Raw genomic sequence first — 18,254 nt, 5'->3', positions numbered from 1 at the left:
TTTATCTAATAAGCGACGGCTTCCTTGGGGAATGAGGGAAATCATTGGGGAATACACGTGTTTGCTTTCGTTATCATATTGTCTTGCTTCTAAACATCATCGGACAATCTGATATGTATAGATCAATTATGTTGCCATCTATTACCTTTCTTTGTTTTTTTTTTTTTGTTTTGGGCCAGAAAAGAAGAAACTATATTGACCAGTCTGAAACTTACAAGTCAAAACAGAAAGTACCAAAAGCCGAAGAAAGGAAAAAACAAACTCAAAGCCAGAAAGAACCAAGGGCAAAGGTAGCAAAGGAGAAACCACCAGTAACTAGGAAGTGAGCAAGCAGGGATGGAGGCATAAACATGAAAAAAACACAATCAACTGGGTGCCCACATCTCTTGAAAACCTATGGAGGAAGTCAAATCCATAGCTATAAACATACTTAAAGAAAACTGCTTGCCCCAGTGGAACACAGAGAACCTCCTTCAGCTCCTTACACATCTCATAACAAGATATAAACGAACAGTAAAAACCAGAGGAAGCCACCGCAAATCATCATTGATTTTACCATCAAGAAGCCTAAACGCCTACGCCAGAACATATCCAGCATAGGTCCACACAAGACAAACCTCAATGGCAAACTAGGATACATTACAATCATAGATCGAAACAGGACAAACTTACCCATCAGAAAAAAATCCCCATAGAAGAAACAATATATAAAGCTCATTTCCACTTGGGCACCTACTCTGATACAAATTTTCAACCAGAACAATACCCCACAAGTGCCCCCTCCATAATTCAAGCATCGAAGCAGCCAAGAGAGCCAAAATCAAAACTGATTTAGATTAGCTAGAAAATACACGACAGCACTAATCCAAACCCTTATTGTGAATAGCAATTTTATATATTTTTATTCTTTTAATTTAAAATTTTAAATATTTATTTGAGACTAATTGAGTTTAATTAGATATTATTTAATTTTATTAATTAATTTTTAATTTTTAAATTTTAACTATCTAAATATTCGATTTTAAATATAAATGATATATTTAAAATTTTTATACATTTATTATTTAATTTTATTTTATTTGTGCAGATTTTTTAAATCTAATTTAAAGGATATTAATAAAAATTATTTTGAATAAGAATAATACAAACATACTTAAAAATTAAGTCAAGAATCAAATTTTTAAAATTTTATTCATATTTATTTTGAGTTTTTAAGTGTAGTTTTTAATTAGTTTATTTAAAATAGTTTTGTCAATTTTTATTAAATTATTAATTTTTTTTTTTGAAAGAGACGCAGGGGACGTATCACCTTTTTTTTTTTTTTTGACTGAAAGACGTATCACCTTTTATATATACTGAAAGACGTATCACCTTTTATATATATAAATGAATGAACGATTGTTTGAATTGAAAAAGAGGGAGCGTTGGCGGCAGAAGTCAGAGGAGAAGAGTAGAGGACACGTGCGATAGCTTGTACAGTGCTCTTCGATTTTTTTAGTCTATGATTGTTAGTTTTTTTTTTTTATCAATCATAAATTATAATTTTAAATTTTAATAAAAATTTTTAATATTTTTAAAAAAATTATTTTAATTTATTATTTTTTTTCTCTACGTCTGAATTTTTTATATTAATTGCTACTATTAATTAAAGTAATTTTACTATATAATTTTTTGTTATAAATTTAATTTAAGATTTTTTTGTTATAATTGATTGATATAATAACATAAGAGTAATTTGATATGATTTAGTAATTATTCATACTTTATTTTTGATGTGATTAATATAAAAAAAATCTTTTCATTATTTTGTTTTTCACTATTTTAATTTTATTATTTTAATATATTAACTTTTAAAAAGATTATTTAAATTTAATTTTTATTAATTTTAATATTATTCGATGGTAAGTCACATTTCCTTAAAAAACTGTCTCAAATGCTTCACTCGTGCCCGAACCATTGCCACGCACAAAGGGGAGACCAAATCACACAAATCGTCCTCGAATCATTCATCTCCAGCCATAGATTTTGCGATTCCAAACAATCTCTAAGCAGCAAATCCTAGAACCCTAACCTCAGAAAGCCCTTGTCTCAACCACCTTCGATTATCCAAAGTCATAGTGGAAGCCGAGCGCCCTTGATGCAGATAGCTCAACAGCATCGCGGCTTCAGGAGGCACCTATCGGAGGTCATCATGCCTAGTGACGCGATCGAGGAGCCTCCCTTCAAGGTCTGATGCTGCAGCACCTGGTGGAATCCTCCGTCGATCTTCATCTCCCCCGTAGCTCTCAAAATTGGCCCACCCTCTCATCTCAGCGCCGTTCGTGGTCCAAGACGGTGCTCCACTCCAGATCTGGTGACAGCACCATGCCTCCTCCGCCCCCTTACGCCCCAGTTTCAACAATTTTAAGATTTAATTCGAGTAAAGTTTCAGAAAAATTAAATGACCATTGAAGTTAAAATATAATTTCAAGGTAACATTAATAAAAAAAATGAAAAAAAAAACTTATAAATTTTGGTAGGATCAATATGTGTGTGTGAAGGGGCAGAAATAGGCTAAGTTGAATTAGCTTTAGTCAAATAAATTTAAGCCTGAATAGTAAGTTAGAGGCCTTAACTTGAAACTTGCATAAGATTTTTGTTTTTTTTTTTTACAGCTTAAATCTGAGCCTATTTAAAATTAGAGTTGAAAATAAGGGTCGAGCTTACAAGTTCTGTTTAAATAAGGATTTGAACTTGAAAAATAAAAGGTTTTTAAGGTAATCAAGCTTTTGGACTTAGTCCTATTAAACCCTGAAAAAAAGGGCTTAAACCCTGATATCTTTGTTTTTCTTTGCAACATATGTAAAAATAAAAATCTAAGGCTTAAACTTTTCTAATTTTTGATTTCTCGACTCTCACTCCCTTAGCCTTCTTGTTTAGATTGAAACTCTTACTCTCTCAGCATGAAGATTGAAGATTTCACAATTACTCATCTTCTCTCCCATCAATCATCATTTATCTCTACCTCACTCGGCATCTTTGCTCTCCTGTTATCCATTGGTCATCCTTGTCTTGTCTCTAATTTCTGCCTCACTCAGAGTCACTCGACTCTCCTTCCCACATCTGCTTGCCCTATTGCCCTTCGCGCCTCTCACAATTTGGTTTGCACTCATAACTGCTACTTGCCATAGGTGCTAGGTAGTTGATATTTTGATCTCTGACTTTCTTAGATGGATGCTTTGATTCTCACCAAATTTAATTAAAGTAATTATTTTTTTTTGCCAACCAGAGTAATTAACTTGGTTTGTCTTATGTTTAATTTTAAAATATTATAATTAAATTATAGTATTAATTTTTATTTTTTATAACTGAGCTTACGGGCCTGACCCTAAGATCTTTACATAAAGGTCGAGCCTTAAGATTTGGAGGAATTTGAAAAAATTAAGTTTCAAGGCATGAGCCCTTAAGGGTCGGGCCCATAAGGGTTAGGCCTGACCATTTCCCAACTTTATCTAAAGTTTGGCTTAGTTTGAAAATCTATTTAAAATAAACCTTTTAAATAAACTTATATTTTAGTTTTAAATATTTCAAATATACTTTAAAACTATTAGTATACAATATATAATCTAATTTATCAATTACAATATATAATAATTAAAAAGACTTATCAACTGTAATACAATACACCAATAAAGTAATAACATTAAAATCAATATATAAATCCAATCCTATTAAAAATATAATCAAAAATAAAAAAGAATAGTTTGATTAAAAATTAAAAGGTGAAAGTGATGTGTGTAATATATTACATGATATGTGTGTGTAAGTAGGCAAGCCTGTTAGGCTTATAAGCCAGACCTTAAAAAAATAAGCCTAACCTATTTAATTAAAAAGACTTGAATTTGGTTTGAGCCTATTTAGCAAATAGACTAGGTTGGGTTTACAATAGGCTAAGACATAGGTCTTTAATAGGAGCTTGCCCTATTTTCACCCTTATATGAAATATTTCACACTTAAAAGATAATAGAAAAAATATATCTGTAAGTCCTTATAGTTTCACTTAATTTTAAACTAGGTTCATATAGTTTATTTTGTTTTAGTTGAACCCTTATAGTTTAACTAATTAAATTTTTTAACCCTTGAAAATTAAAATTCTTATATTTTTCCTTAAAAAACAAAATTAAAAACTTTTATATTTTTATTAAATGATTATATGGCATTAGAATTAATTACATAATTTTTATAATTTAAAATTTATATAATTAGGTTGTCTTCTAAATATTTTTTATATATGTAGAATTTTCATAAAGCATTATAATAAAATATAAACAGTGGATTAAATCAAATTTTCTTTTTTTGATTTTAACTAAAAGTATTAAATTAATTTTTTTGCAAACTCTAAGATTTTTTTTGTAAATTTAATAATTCATTATTTATTTTAATCTTTAGGGGTTAATATAGGTAATAGATGAAACTATAAGGGCTTTATTAAAAAAAAATAAATTATAAAAACTTAATTTAAAATTAAGTAAACTAAGGACTTATAAATATATTTTTTTCAAAACGACATTCATTTAGATATTATAAAATTATGTTTGACCAATTTATATTAGTAGAGCTTTATTTTGGGTTAAAATATACTTTTTAAGTGAATGTTAGTTCAGTATGAAAGAGAATTAAAATATTTTTAAAATAAATATACAAATGTACTGTAAATTGAAAAAAAAAAAATCAAAAGAATGGATGAGGAAATAAACATGGGGCCCACGTGCATATTTAAAATCCGACACGAATGCATCCACTCTTCTAACGCACTCCCCTGGATGAGAAATATTTTGGTGCACCCGTACACGATAGTATCGGTGATTTTTTTAATAAAAATATAATATTTAAATAATATTAAATATAAATTAATTTTAATATTAATGAAAATAGAAAAAAAAATATAAAAAATTAAATATACATTATGTTATAAGAATAAAATTAACTAAAATAATCTCATATAAAATTTTATTTAAATAGCTTGTAGCATTCTAATTGGATAGAATATAAATAATGTATTGCATCTAGTTTATTTAAAATTTTTTCTCCCAAACAGTGCTCTTCTTTTTCTCCTTCGTTCTAGGCACACGAGAGAGATCACTGGGGAAAAATTTATGGAGATTGGCTTTATAATAGGATTTTTGGTTGTGATTTCAAAATTTTTAATATTATATAAGTATTTTAAATATTTTTCTTAATTACATGTCCTTTTTGGTTTTTAATTTTTTGATAGTGAAAAACTTAAGGTTTGATAGATTTTGAATTTTTAAGTATTTAGACTGGAGCTAATAATATTGGAATTAGAGTTTGTATGATATAAATTTTGCCCAATTAGTTGATTTGATGAATTAAAGTTAGGGTTTAGTTGAAAATTTGTGATTTATGTTTTTGGCATTCATATATTTCAAATTTAATAGTTTTTTTTGCATTAATGAAGGTTATGTTGATGATTAAATAAATTGGTTTTAAGATTTATTATTGAATGTGAATATTAGTGATTTTTGTAGTTATTGTAAATGTTGGAATTTTGAAATTAAAGATGATTTGAGGAAATTTTTATTATTTGATTGCTTTAATGAGTGAAATAGGGTTATTGAATTATAGGAATGTAATGGGATGGAAAAATTTATTTATAATAGTGAACTGAAATTTTTAAAGAAAATTGGGCATCTTTGTGATGATTTGGAGTTTATTTGAGTTTAAGAAAAATGTTTGTAAGGTATTGAAATGATGATTTGTGGCTTGAGAAAAGCTCTAGATTTTTTGAATTTATTAAATGTGAAATTAAGATTGCCAGGAGACTAATTATGGCAAATGGAGATTTAATGGCTATGTTGATGGTGGTTTAATAGTGGGGGTGATTGAGTTTAAAAAGTTTAAGTGATCAGGTAGGTGTTGAGTTAATGAAGGTAATTAGTCCAACCCTAAAATTTTGTTGTGATTAGTGTTTAATCACTAATATTGCTTATTGTTGATATCAAATATTATGTAAAGCATGGTGTTAGAGTTGTTGATAGTGATAATTCGCTTGTCTAGGGAAACTTGCTTACAAAGAGCAAAGATAACCTTCACTATTATGTTGTAGTATGTGTTGTGTGATTAGTTGTGTGTATATTATTTAAATTAAGTGTTGTTTGAAAATATAATTTAAAAATGTATAATTACTGTTTAGAGATAATTTGCTGGTGGGATGAATATATATATGTATATATAATTATGTTTGGTATGGAATTTTCATGTTTGGAAGAGTGTAACACTGTCTAGAATTTATACTTGTTTGGAAATCATATATGCATGAATTATTCTGTTGTGGGTGGTTATTTAAGAGACTTACTGCTCGAAAATATATATACCACGTGGTATACCCTTATCTGATCCAAGAGTGATACTTTATCACTTGAGCTGGCTTATTTTCAACCAAGTTAGTTAAGCGTTGGGCATGGACTTCAATTCTAAAGGAGATAAGGTGGTAGCCTTACATATTTTGTTTGGTTATATACAGAATCATTTGGAATTTGTTTAAATTAAATTGTTTGGATATTATTTTGCATGTCCTACTTAGCAGTTATATGATTAATTGCACAACATGTATTATAACATAGTAGGCTTGGTTATTGAGACCTTTGTGTCCCGTTTCTTGTGATTATTATATTTTATAAGAATGTTTATTATATTTTGATAGATTCTTAATATGTTAACCATGCATGACATTTATGTTTGACACTCACGGTCTTAAGTTATGGTTAATGATTTGTATGTGTTTTGAGAATGAATTTATTATACCTAACTTTATGTAAATTGTGTTGAGTGGTTATAATTCAATTATAAGTATGCTCAGTTGTGACAATGGTTGTGACATGTGTATATGTTTTTGTAAATAAACGTTTTGTGGTCAAGTTGTTCAATCCAAGGTTTGTCTGAGGTTTGTATTGTGATGATTAAATGTTTGGGCACCAAACAATAGATGTAAACTAAATTTATACATTGGATGTATTATGTATCAAGCCAAAGCCTATATTGATTATGTTAAATCTTTTGGACGGACACTTGAATCACTATAGTGGAATATTTGACGGGAAAAGATGTAATGTTTTAGTCTAAACTTTGCCCTTGAGAACTCTATGTTTTTATATCAGTTATAATTTATTACAATATTTGAAATGTTATTACAATATTTGAAATGTAAACTATTGCTTTGAAAATGAGATCCTATTAGCTTGACTTTGATATTTTAGTAAACTAATATTTATCATGGTAAATTTTATTTATTAAGTTTAATTTTTTCTATCATGATAAGACCTTTTTTACCATAATACTCGATTTTAAAATTGTTTATTTAATTAAAAATTTTTTTATCATGGTAAAATTTTTAAAGTTAGTTTTAAATTTTTTTTAGTATGATAGACTATTCTTATCATGGTAAACTTTTTTAGGGGATAAGTTTTAGTATTTAATCATCATGATAGACACCGTTTATCGTGGTAGGTTGATAAATGATGGTTTGAAAAAGTGCAGGGCTACACTCTCTCCAAATCGGCACTGCCACTATTTGAAAACCCTCACTAGCGCCCCCAAGCCAAAGCCATCTAAGCCGCACACTCGGCCTTTGTTGAGAAAGAGATGCCACTGCCGATATACTCCAGCACGTGGAGAACCCTCCAGAAGTTAGGGAAGGGTCGAAACCCTCCGCAGCTCTCATGCGCAAGACGCGCTCTTCTCTAATGTTAATCTAATCTCACATAGATGTGAATTTAATTGCATTGCCATCTACTGCCTTTTGTATAACTTAATATTCAATTCAATCTATCTATTTATATCTTCAAATCTTTTGAGTGTATTTTATATTTTCAAATCTTAGTGAATGAAATTTAATTGGTCAATTAAACTCATCATCACATTTTTATCTTGTTGATTAAATTGTTAAATTAAGATCACTATCACATTTTTACCTCGTTCCTAATGACTAATGCTTCGGTATTTGCACTTCTTCAATTTTTGACGGGCTATTCAACTCCTCTGGGTTGAATGAAAATTTTCTTTTTTCTTTTTCTTTTCTTTTCTTTTTTTACTTTGTTTGTAAAAGAATGATAATTTTCAATATTTAGAAATCTTTATTAGTTTAGCATTTCTCATATATTTTTATATGTTCATGATGACAAGCTTCTTAATTAGTCTAACATAAATAAGAAATACTTATTAAATAATATTACTTTCTTGATCCATTTAAAAATATAAGACATTTTTTTAATAAGATATTAAAAATATAAGGGGAGAAGATAAAAATCAAAACTCTTTGAGGGTCATAAAGTTTGATTCACTCCCTCTCATGCCCATTATAAATATAGTTTTAAATATACTTTTTTATTCCGAATAATAATAACAAACTAAAAATTACTCATATGAATATCATATTTTTTTACTTACAATATCAATTATAAAATTATAAATTTTCATCGATCTATTCTTTTTTGATCAAGGATTTATGCTTACTTTAAAAACAAGCACATGCTCCATTAAATATAATTATTTGTTCACCAAGATTTCATCTCTAAAATTTATAATTCAATAATTGATTAATTTTTTACCTGTCAATATAATTTTTAAAATTTCATCAACTAATCCTTAATAAATATAAAAAGATATATTCCTCCATCTAAATATCATATTCACCCACAAAACTGAATTTGATATATTATAAAAGTTTTTATTAAAATTAAATTGTAAAGTTTAGAACATTTATTTTTATAATCAATATATAAGAAGGTTATATTTTTAAATAGGCTAAAATATACTTTTAAAATGATTATTTTTTTATAAGCCACTTTTTGAAAATATTGTATTAATATTTAAAAGTTCAATGTAAAATATTTTTATGATAAAACTAATAGGGTAATGGTTAAAGGACCGAAAACACATTTTATAAAAGGATTAATATGTAATTTCAACCCTGAACTATAGGTTTAGGGATGATTTTAACCCTAAACTTTTAAAAGATATATTCTAAATTATAAAAAATTAAAATTGGGACAATTTTATTTTCAAAGTTAAATTTCTGTTAGTTTTTTTAAAATTAAGGCCTAATGTGTGATTTTAACAAAATAAAATTTGGTGAAAATTGTACATTAAGCTCAATTTAATGGATGTTTGCTTAAAATTAATGGTGGGAGTGAAATTGCTCTAATTTTAATTGTTTAAGATTTAAAATATATTTTTTAAAAGTTTACGATTTAAATTGCCTATGGACCTATGATTTAGGGTTTAAATTACATATCAACCCTTTATAAAATTAAGGAAAAATATATATTTTGGTCTCTACACTTTGCTCATATTTTGCTATAGGTCTTTACATTTTTTTTTATATTTTGAGTCCCTACACTTTCACTTTTCGGTGTTCTAAATTCCTAAATAAATAAAATAAATAAAGTATAGAGACCTTGAATTAACGTAAAATGCTAAAAAATGAAAGTGTAGGGATCAAAAATATTAAAAAAAATATAAGGATCTATAGCAAGATACGAGCAAAGTGCAAAAACTAAAAAGTATGTTTTCCCTAAAATTAAAGAATTAAAATAAAACTATGTAAAGTTAATAGACCAAAAGTATACTTTAGCATATATTTAAAATTTTAATGGAATGCAAATAATTTTTTTTGGGAGGAAAAGGGGAAAGTATAATTTAAAATTGTAGTTATTAATATTAAGTTATTTATGAAAAAGATAAAAATTAAATTTTTTTGAAAGTGATAAAATTTGATTCACTATTTAATTGAATAACGGATTAATTTTTTTCTCTACAAATACAAATTTTAAAGCTTCATAAACTAACCCGTAATAAATTTAAAAATATATATCCGTCCATCTAAATATCATATTATTAATAAAAAATATTTTTCAATGTTATACCTTTTTCTTTCTTTTTTTTATCATATAAATTTATTATCAAAAATAATATTTGTATACAGTATCGATCCTTTCTTGATACTCGTACAACACAAGGATATTTTCTAGTTTTAGTTTGCGACCTCCAATATAAAACATGCATCTTGGAGATTCGTCGACCTACTTATATTTTGTTCCGGTGTAACTTTCTCTCAATTCTCTCCCCTTCTTTTAATTAACCTTTTTCTCATGCTTTGATTCATAGTCAAAATTATGGACTTCGAATTGTTTAGTAGTGAAAGGACGTTGTTAAACATTGTGATTCCTGATCTTATAACCTGAGGTTACGCTGTTAATCAATGAAAGCAAACGATTCATTCATTAATGTCAACCCTCATAATACAAAACGGCATCGTTTCAGCTAATTCCACAGTTACACCTTAAATATAATTGCCATGACATGACTAAGTGATTTACTGAATGTCTTGTTTTCCCCCGTATTCTTACCCCATTCCATAAGTATTATTATAAGACAATTTTTTGAATTATATAATATTTATAATTTATAAATATAAGGCATTTAGAGTATTTTAAAATGTAATTTATACAATTTTTTCAATGATGCCTTTAAGTAGGAGTCTAATTAATGAAATTTTAAATTAAAATAACCCTATATAAATAAAAGTAAATATGAAAAGAATGTCTATTTTTTTATTATTTATAAGTATTCTCTTATTAAAAATAATCATATTTCAAACATAGCTAAAAACTATTGTAAATACTCCTACTAATAAAAATAAAAAAATTAATTTTAAATGTCATTAAATAATTTATCGAGGACATACTTATAATTCAGAATGGAATAAGGACATTCTTTAACAGCTTTTGATAATTCTCTCTCTTATTTTTATTATTTCTTGATGCTATGTTAGAATCCAAAAGATTTACGTATATTCTTTTCATGAAAATTAATTATTTTCATATAACACAATGAACCTAAAATCTCATTCGGTGATGTCAGAACAATAATAAATGACACATAACAACACAATGGCCTCCATAAACATTTGACTTTTTCCGCAGGTGCCTTCTCGGTCGTGACCTTATGATCATTATTATTTAGTTAAGAAAGGAGAGAAGAGGAAGAAACCGATCACTCTACTTTCTACACGACTTTATAGAACCAGTTAATGGTTTCGATCTGTCAAATTAAAGCTCGATATTAAATAAATTGCCTCTTCTCTGTGACATCTCGACCCACCATCAAATTTTAAATTCAAACGTTGACGTTGGATGCAGAATTAATGCGTAAATGGTAAATAAATGGAATTAAAAAAAAAAGAAGAGAGAGATTGCTCAAATAAGTCATCATCAACCTCCTGTTCCTTTAACTTTTAACCTACTTTGATTCGTGTGACCTTTACAGAGAGAAAACAGGTTGTGGAAAAGCTAAAATGACAAAGAAAAAGCTGCAAAAGAAAGAGTGGGTCAATTAGGGTTTCTAGAATGTGCAGTCGTCAGGGAAAAAAAAAAGTCCTCAATTACTATACTAGTTTAATTTCCAACCGGAATATAACCAATGCCCTTATATTTATATTGAGTTCGATCCAGAAGATATACAGTATCATTCACGTAATTATTCATGACTTGCTCACTATTCTTAATTAAAACTATATCCTTTAACAGTATTGCAGTATTTTGGTTCCTTCAGATTGCTTTAATTTGCTTGGTCTAAATTTACATTTCTCTTTAATTTACCGTAAAACTTATAATTTTCTTCTAAAATTTAAGACTTCGAAAGGAACAAATTAAAATTAAGAGTGTGTGTCTAATGGTTTGATTTAGTATATATGGTGGAGAGAATTTTCAACGAAGTAATAGAAAGTGAGGCCTGACTTATCGTGCGCAAGAGAGCATGCGTTCTCTGGAAAGAGCCCTTCGATCTGCAATATAATAGTGGTGCTGCCACTATATATATATATGTGTGTGTGTGTGTGTGTGTGTGTGTATACATGTGTGTGTACGTGTGTGTGTGTATAATCATGCAACACTTGATCAAGAAGTGGATGTTGTTTCCTAAATATAGTTCAAATGATGATAAATTTTTAAAAAAGATGTAATAAATATTGAAAAAAAATTAAGCTATAAATTTATTGTGAAAATGAACTGGTCGACCGCTCTTCTTCTAAGACTAAAATTGTTCTGTTGAATATAATAGATGAAGTACGTCTGAAGATATAGTTATGCCTTGTGTGTGTGTGTGTGTGTAAATTACGAGCCGTTCCTGTTTTTGTTTTACGCAGGAGCAGCTTCTATTGTGTCGGCAAAGAAAGAGATTGAAGAAGAAGAAACCAAAACATGAAGAATGGAGACAGCATCATGATTTACTGTTACATGAATGTAACTTGCAATAAAAAAACCACAAATTGGATCATATTTTGGTTCAACTTTTCAAAATGGCTTCACTGTTATATGGCACATTGGGAGGCCATGTTTGTCGTTTTGAGTTAACTCAAACTTATAACAGTGATTCTATATTCAAATTCACACTACTTGCAGAGCAAGAAAATGTTAATGTAAGTATCTCAATCCATATAAGACACATAAGATCATGCAAAGTAATATACGTATGAAGAATTTATGACTAATTGTGATACCTCACTTACCTCGAGTATAGGCTATACGCAGACACACAATTTATTAGACTTCTATAGTTTTTTAGTGAGTGCAAAGATAATAGAAAAGATGAAAAGAGTCATATTTATTAGTTATTAATTGATCATATTATATGGATCACATTAAATAGCCGCTTTAATAATTAATTAAATAATAAAATTTTACATTATCTTTAACTCAATCAATTAAGAGATAGGGAACATAGTTATAGGTTGGGCCTTTGTTTATTGGGATTACTTGTGATCCACCTATTATAATCCACATAAGATTATAAAGATCAATTTATTTGGGCTTAATTAATTAATCCAAATCCATAATATTTATAAATTTTGCCAGAGAAAATGCCGTGTTCAATTCTATATGTAGGCTGAGCTATGCATGGAATCATGCGAGAGCAAAAATGATAAAGAGCAACACGCTAAGTCAAAATGGATCGTGAGTCTGACTCCGTTCTCATAAGCAAACAAAATATTATGAGTCACATGTTTAGATCTTCATTTTCTGGTTGAAACTTAACCAATGTTTATGTAGACAAAATATAAGATTGAATATGAACTCCCTTGCTGTATTATATAGGGGCGATGCAAAATCAACAAAGTCAAAGTAGCATCAGCTGATGGTAAAGCCAGAAAAGCAACTAAAGAAAGATTAGGAAAAGAGGGAGCTATAGCGACACTGCCCCGATGGCAACTACCTACAGACACTAAACATTCGGAGAAATCAAGGTGAGCACTGCATTTTAAACAGTTTAGGGCATCAAATGAGTTTAATTTCCTCAATTCATCTTGTACATATCTTTGCATGCATTTCTTCTGTTCCACCGAAATCTTGGATATGTAATATAGTATTGTGTGTGTGTGTGTGTGTATTGGTGTTGTTTAATTTGCTAATGAACGTATATGAGAGCTGCCCGAATGCTCTATATTTTGTGATAATTAACATAGTACATTTATATTGATTTTGCTCCTTTAATTTATTTATGCTTGCTTGCTTCTCATTGTTTGGACAGAGTAATGGGATTGGCTCAATCGCTTGATTACTTGGGAACTTCTAACTTTAACGTGCGCGTGCAAGTTGAAAGCTTGCCATCTTTGAGTGACATGTTTTTTTTTTTTCTTGAGAAGGTAGAAATCAAGTACACTCCTTGGCATTTATGAGATCTTTGATTTGAGCTTGTGTGTATATAAAGAATGGAAGAGGGGTCTCTCATTCCCTTCATTACTATTAGATAAAAAAACTTTCAACAGTTAATATATATGAATAAATTTGAACTATTAAAATTTGATCCAATCAAACAATTTAAAACCATATAATTTTATTTGTATATTTTTATGTAAAATAATAATAATAATAATAATAATAATAATAATAATAATTATTATTATTATTATTATTATTATTATTATTATTATTTTATCAAATGTATTAAATCAGAGCTGTTAAAAGTTTTTTGATCTAAGGGTGATCGTTAATCTGTAAAAACTAAAAACCCTTCTAGATGGAGTTGAATTCTCTCTACTAAGAAAATCCCTCCAACGTTTCTCTGTTGAGCAGTAGTGTATTTGGATTGTTGAAATTTAAAATGTTTATTTTTATACTAAATAAGAAATTTTATTTTCTTCATTAAGTTTGATTATCAATTTATATAATTCAGATTAAATATAGATGATTCAAATTTAATATTAAAAATATTTATGAACAATATTTATAATAAATATATATTCCTTCCATTTAAAGATTTAAAATATTTTTAACCGAATCTCATCTTTCAATAAAGTAATAATTATTTACTTTTAAACTAATTTAATCTTTTCATATTTACCCCTATCAAATACCTTATAATAAATATAAAGTCATTATTAATAAAGATATTTTTAAAAATAATAATAATTACACCTCGAAAGATTAAAAATATATCACTATTATATCAATATAAGTATTACTATTAGTAGTAAATATAAAAATCACAATAAATTATATTATATTATTTATAATTCATAAGTAATAAACGGCATATATAATTTTTTTTTAACCAACATAAATGATTCATGTTCTTAGTTTGTATAATCCATGAAACGCTCAAAATAAAATTGTCGCCTACGTTCACGTTGAATGACACCTCAACCTTCCCTTACAAAAATCACACGAAAACACAAGGGTACGCGCCTCACGCACTTCTTCCTCGCCAACAAAAAGCACCATTCCTACGGAAAAAACCGCCCTCCCGCCCCATTCCTTGCCTGTCGTTTTTCTTGTATAAGAATAGGAACCAAAAAGAAAAGAAACAATAAAAACATGCCTCTTTCTCCGTCTCTTACTTCTCTCTCTACTTATTTCTCTCTATATTTCACTGTGTGTTGTTGCTTGGCCTTGTTTATCAACCAAATCTAGAGCAACCCATCATACCGTTGTTCTTCCATTTGAAGGAAAATTATACGCAGTCCATTCCATTTTGTTCCTTCTGTTCAATGTTTGCTGAGGCTGCTGTGAATTGTTTTATTCGATGAATGATTAATCGCAACACCGCCTCCTTTCCCCATTTGTTCTTCTCTTCTCTGTAATCCTAGAAGCTCCCTGAATCTGCTCAGGTTCATTTGCGCTGTGACAGTGGAAGAGGGTTATAGCTTTAAGTAAGTTGGGCGTATGTATGTGATGGGTTTCAAATTCTCAAAATGCTCTCTCTTTTTCATATACGAAATGTTTCCTGGAATTTTTATTGCTCCTCTGTCTTCATTGATCTGTAAGTGTTTTTAAGATGCGTTATCATTTTGAGATGACTAGAAATTTTTAGCTATCAGGATTGCGAGGATTAGGCGTCTGCTTGATGGGGTATTCAACATTCGATTTTCTCTGCCCGTCTGTGCTGTTTGTTTGAATCATATCAACCTTCTTATGGTTTGATGATAGGATCATGGTGGAAATTTTCTTTGGATTAACGGGCTCTTTTCTTTCTTTCTTTCTTTCCTTTGTTTTTTATTTTTTTTGGTGGGGGCGGGGCGGGGGAGCTGGGTTAAGAAATGGCTTTCACATCATTTCTTCGTTCTCAATGAATACTTATATATCCACCTGTGTAGAATCCGTAAGTTGCAATGCTTGCTTCTGTTTATAAGGAGTTTTACGTTATATTATATCATATGAAAAATTTGCTACTTTTTTCTGTTTGACAAAATATTTTCTGTGTTTATTGTTATGAGATCAAATATCCGAGGAAATCTGCAAAGCATGTAGAATTTTGAGCGTGCTTTTGAACTTACCAATTGGTATGCAGAATCCGATGCTTTTTATGATAACGGAATTTATAAACAATTTTCTCTGTTTGCTTTATTCTCGCGCAGTATTGTTGTGATGTATAGGATTGTCGTCTTTATCTTCCGTGCATTTTCATGCATTGCCTTCCCTGGCAGTCTGCAACAAGCATATTTGAATTATGGCTAATTTGAATAATTTACTATTGGCTTTAACAAATGATTCTTACATCACTCCCAGTGCATGGGGGCAAGCCTAGATATTCTCTTTTATAAGTTTTGCACATCGTTTCCATGCATCATTCTTTAGGTAAACTCCGGATGTGGACTCTTAAAATACAAGGAATATGAATAACTTGTGGCTATGCATTTCTCCTCTCAAGTTCAGATTTAATATAACCCCATCTAGAAAGGGGTTGAATTTTTCTTGATATATTTCTCCGTTTGTAGAGATCTGATGTTTATTTTCTATTTTATCCCCTTCGTCTTTTGTTTACCCCTTATGGAGATTCCCCCCCTTCCTTTTTATTTGGTGAATATAATCTTATTTATGTTCTTTATAGTATGTACTGTAACGTGACCTCTACAATTGAATGTGCCCTTTATCATGCTGATATATCTATCAGGTATTTCCTTCCAACACTACTATGGCTGGAGAAACATCATGGGTCAGCCACTACTGTGATGACTTGTCAAGGGAGGCCAAAGAGTGTAATTCATTTCTAGAATTTGGTGATGATGTTGATAATGAAGCTGCTGAGTTTTTTGTGGATTTGAATGTGATTTTGCCTGATGAGTTATTGGAACGAATCCTAGCCTATCTCCCCATTGCAAGCATTTTCAGAGCAGGTTGTGTGTGTAAACGATGGCATGAGGTTGTCGCCTCAGAAAGGTTTTTCTGGCACCTTTCACATTTGCTGCCGCACAAGCCTTGGTACTTTATGTTTACAAGTTCTGATGAACCCATTGGTTATGCTTTTGACCCCATCCTTCGGAAATGGTATGGTATGAAACTTCCCTGCATTGGTACTTCTAATTGGTTCATTGCTTCATCATATGGCTTGGCTTGCTTCATGGACAATGATAGCAGAAGTGAATTATATGTTTGCAACCCCATTACTAGACGTTACAAAAAGCTTGAGGAGCCCCCAGGTTTGAAATTTTCTGATTACAGTGCATTAGCAATCTCAGTGAATGGGGAATCACACAGTTATAACATTGCAATCATAAAATCGAAGCAAGTCCCTGAAAACTTTTCCCAGTGGGACGTCTCAATTCTTATATACAATTCAGAAAAAGTGACCTGGGTGACTACTTTAACAGAAGTTTTGATCGGGTGGAGAGGTGGTAATGAGAGTGTAATATGCAATGGAGTGCTTTACTTTTTAGTTTACTCAACTGCGGGTGGTCTGCCAGAAAATCGCCATGCCCTAATTGCATATGACATCTCCAACCATTCTACTCGTGGCACCTTGACAAAGAGCTTTATTCCAGTACCTTGTTCTCTAACATGTGGCCGTCTGATGAATCTGAAGGAGAAGCTTGTAATGGTGGGGGGAATTGGTAAACAAGATCATCCTGACATAATAAAAGGGATTGGTATCTGGGTTCTAATTGATAGGAAATGGGATGAGATTGCTAGAATGCCTCACAAGTTCTTCCAAGGCTTTGGAGAGCTTGATGATGTCTTTGCTAGCAGTGGTACGGATGATCTGATATACATTCAAAGTTATGGAGCTCCAGCGCTTCTGATATTTGACATGAACCATAGACAATGGAAATGGTCGCAGAAGTGCCCCGTGACAAAAAGGTTTCCACTGCAGCTTTTCACTGGCTTTTGCTTTGAGCCTAGGCTTGAAATTGCTCCGTAGTTTGTTTCTCTTACAGCCAACAGCTACGATTGACAGATTTGTCTGAAGGTTTCTGTTCTTTACTCTCAAAGTTTAAATTCAATATGATTTCGATGGTTCCAACAGTTCATACAAAGTGTACTTGCTGAAAATGCTCTTTCTTCATGGATACTGCAATATTATCAATAGAATTTAAAAATATTACAGAACTTCGTTACTGTTCCTTATTCTATCTGTACTGTTGCTCCAATAAAAAAGACCACTTTCTTCACTTTTTCCTATTGTTGCGATGAAATGTATTGTCAACCTAGTTGTCTGCTCCCTGTATTACTGAAGGGAGTGTTTTCAAAGCGAAATCATTTGATGGAGTTGGATGTTCCTTTACTGTCCAGTAAAATCGTGACTATGGAACATGATTTTTTTAAAAGAAAGAAAAAGCTTATTCATGTGATCCTAGTAATGTTTCTTTTATTTTCTCTTGACCTTTTTAAAAGAGAAAAAGGTTATCAATCGTAGAAGTAGGCTTTTGTCCAGGACAGGAGCTTGTGAGATGGGAGAATGCTGGGTGGTGTCTGACTGAAAGA

The 18,254-nt window shown here is 29.9% G+C and overlaps 1 protein-coding gene across 2 annotated transcripts; it reads left to right on the top strand.

The window, feature by feature from the left end:
- Positions 1 to 14,775: 14,775 nt before the first annotated feature.
- On the top strand, positions 14,776 to 17,897 carry LOC129287562 (F-box/kelch-repeat protein At3g61590-like). 2 transcript variants are annotated; one of them, XM_054923767.1, is made up of 2 exons: positions 14,776 to 15,835; positions 16,447 to 17,897. In XM_054923767.1, the coding sequence occupies exon 2, from the start codon at positions 16,468 to 16,470 to the stop codon at positions 17,689 to 17,691; it is 1,224 nt and encodes a 407-aa protein (XP_054779742.1). In that variant the 5' UTR covers positions 14,776 to 15,835; positions 16,447 to 16,467; the 3' UTR covers positions 17,692 to 17,897. The 2 variants fall into 2 exon arrangements, with proteins under 2 accessions (XP_054779742.1, XP_054779741.1); XM_054923766.1 differs by having other exon boundaries at positions 14,777 to 15,205.
- The last annotated feature ends 357 nt before the right edge of the window (positions 17,898 to 18,254 follow it).

Source organism: Prosopis cineraria, unplaced genomic scaffold (genome assembly GCF_029017545.1).
Source record: "Prosopis cineraria cultivar Desert tree isolate PC_DT_omini unplaced genomic scaffold, ASM2901754v1 PC12, whole genome shotgun sequence".
Classification (NCBI taxonomy): Eukaryota; Viridiplantae; Streptophyta; class Magnoliopsida; order Fabales; family Fabaceae; genus Prosopis; species Prosopis cineraria.
This window is presented reverse-complemented; position numbering and strand designations above follow the sequence as displayed.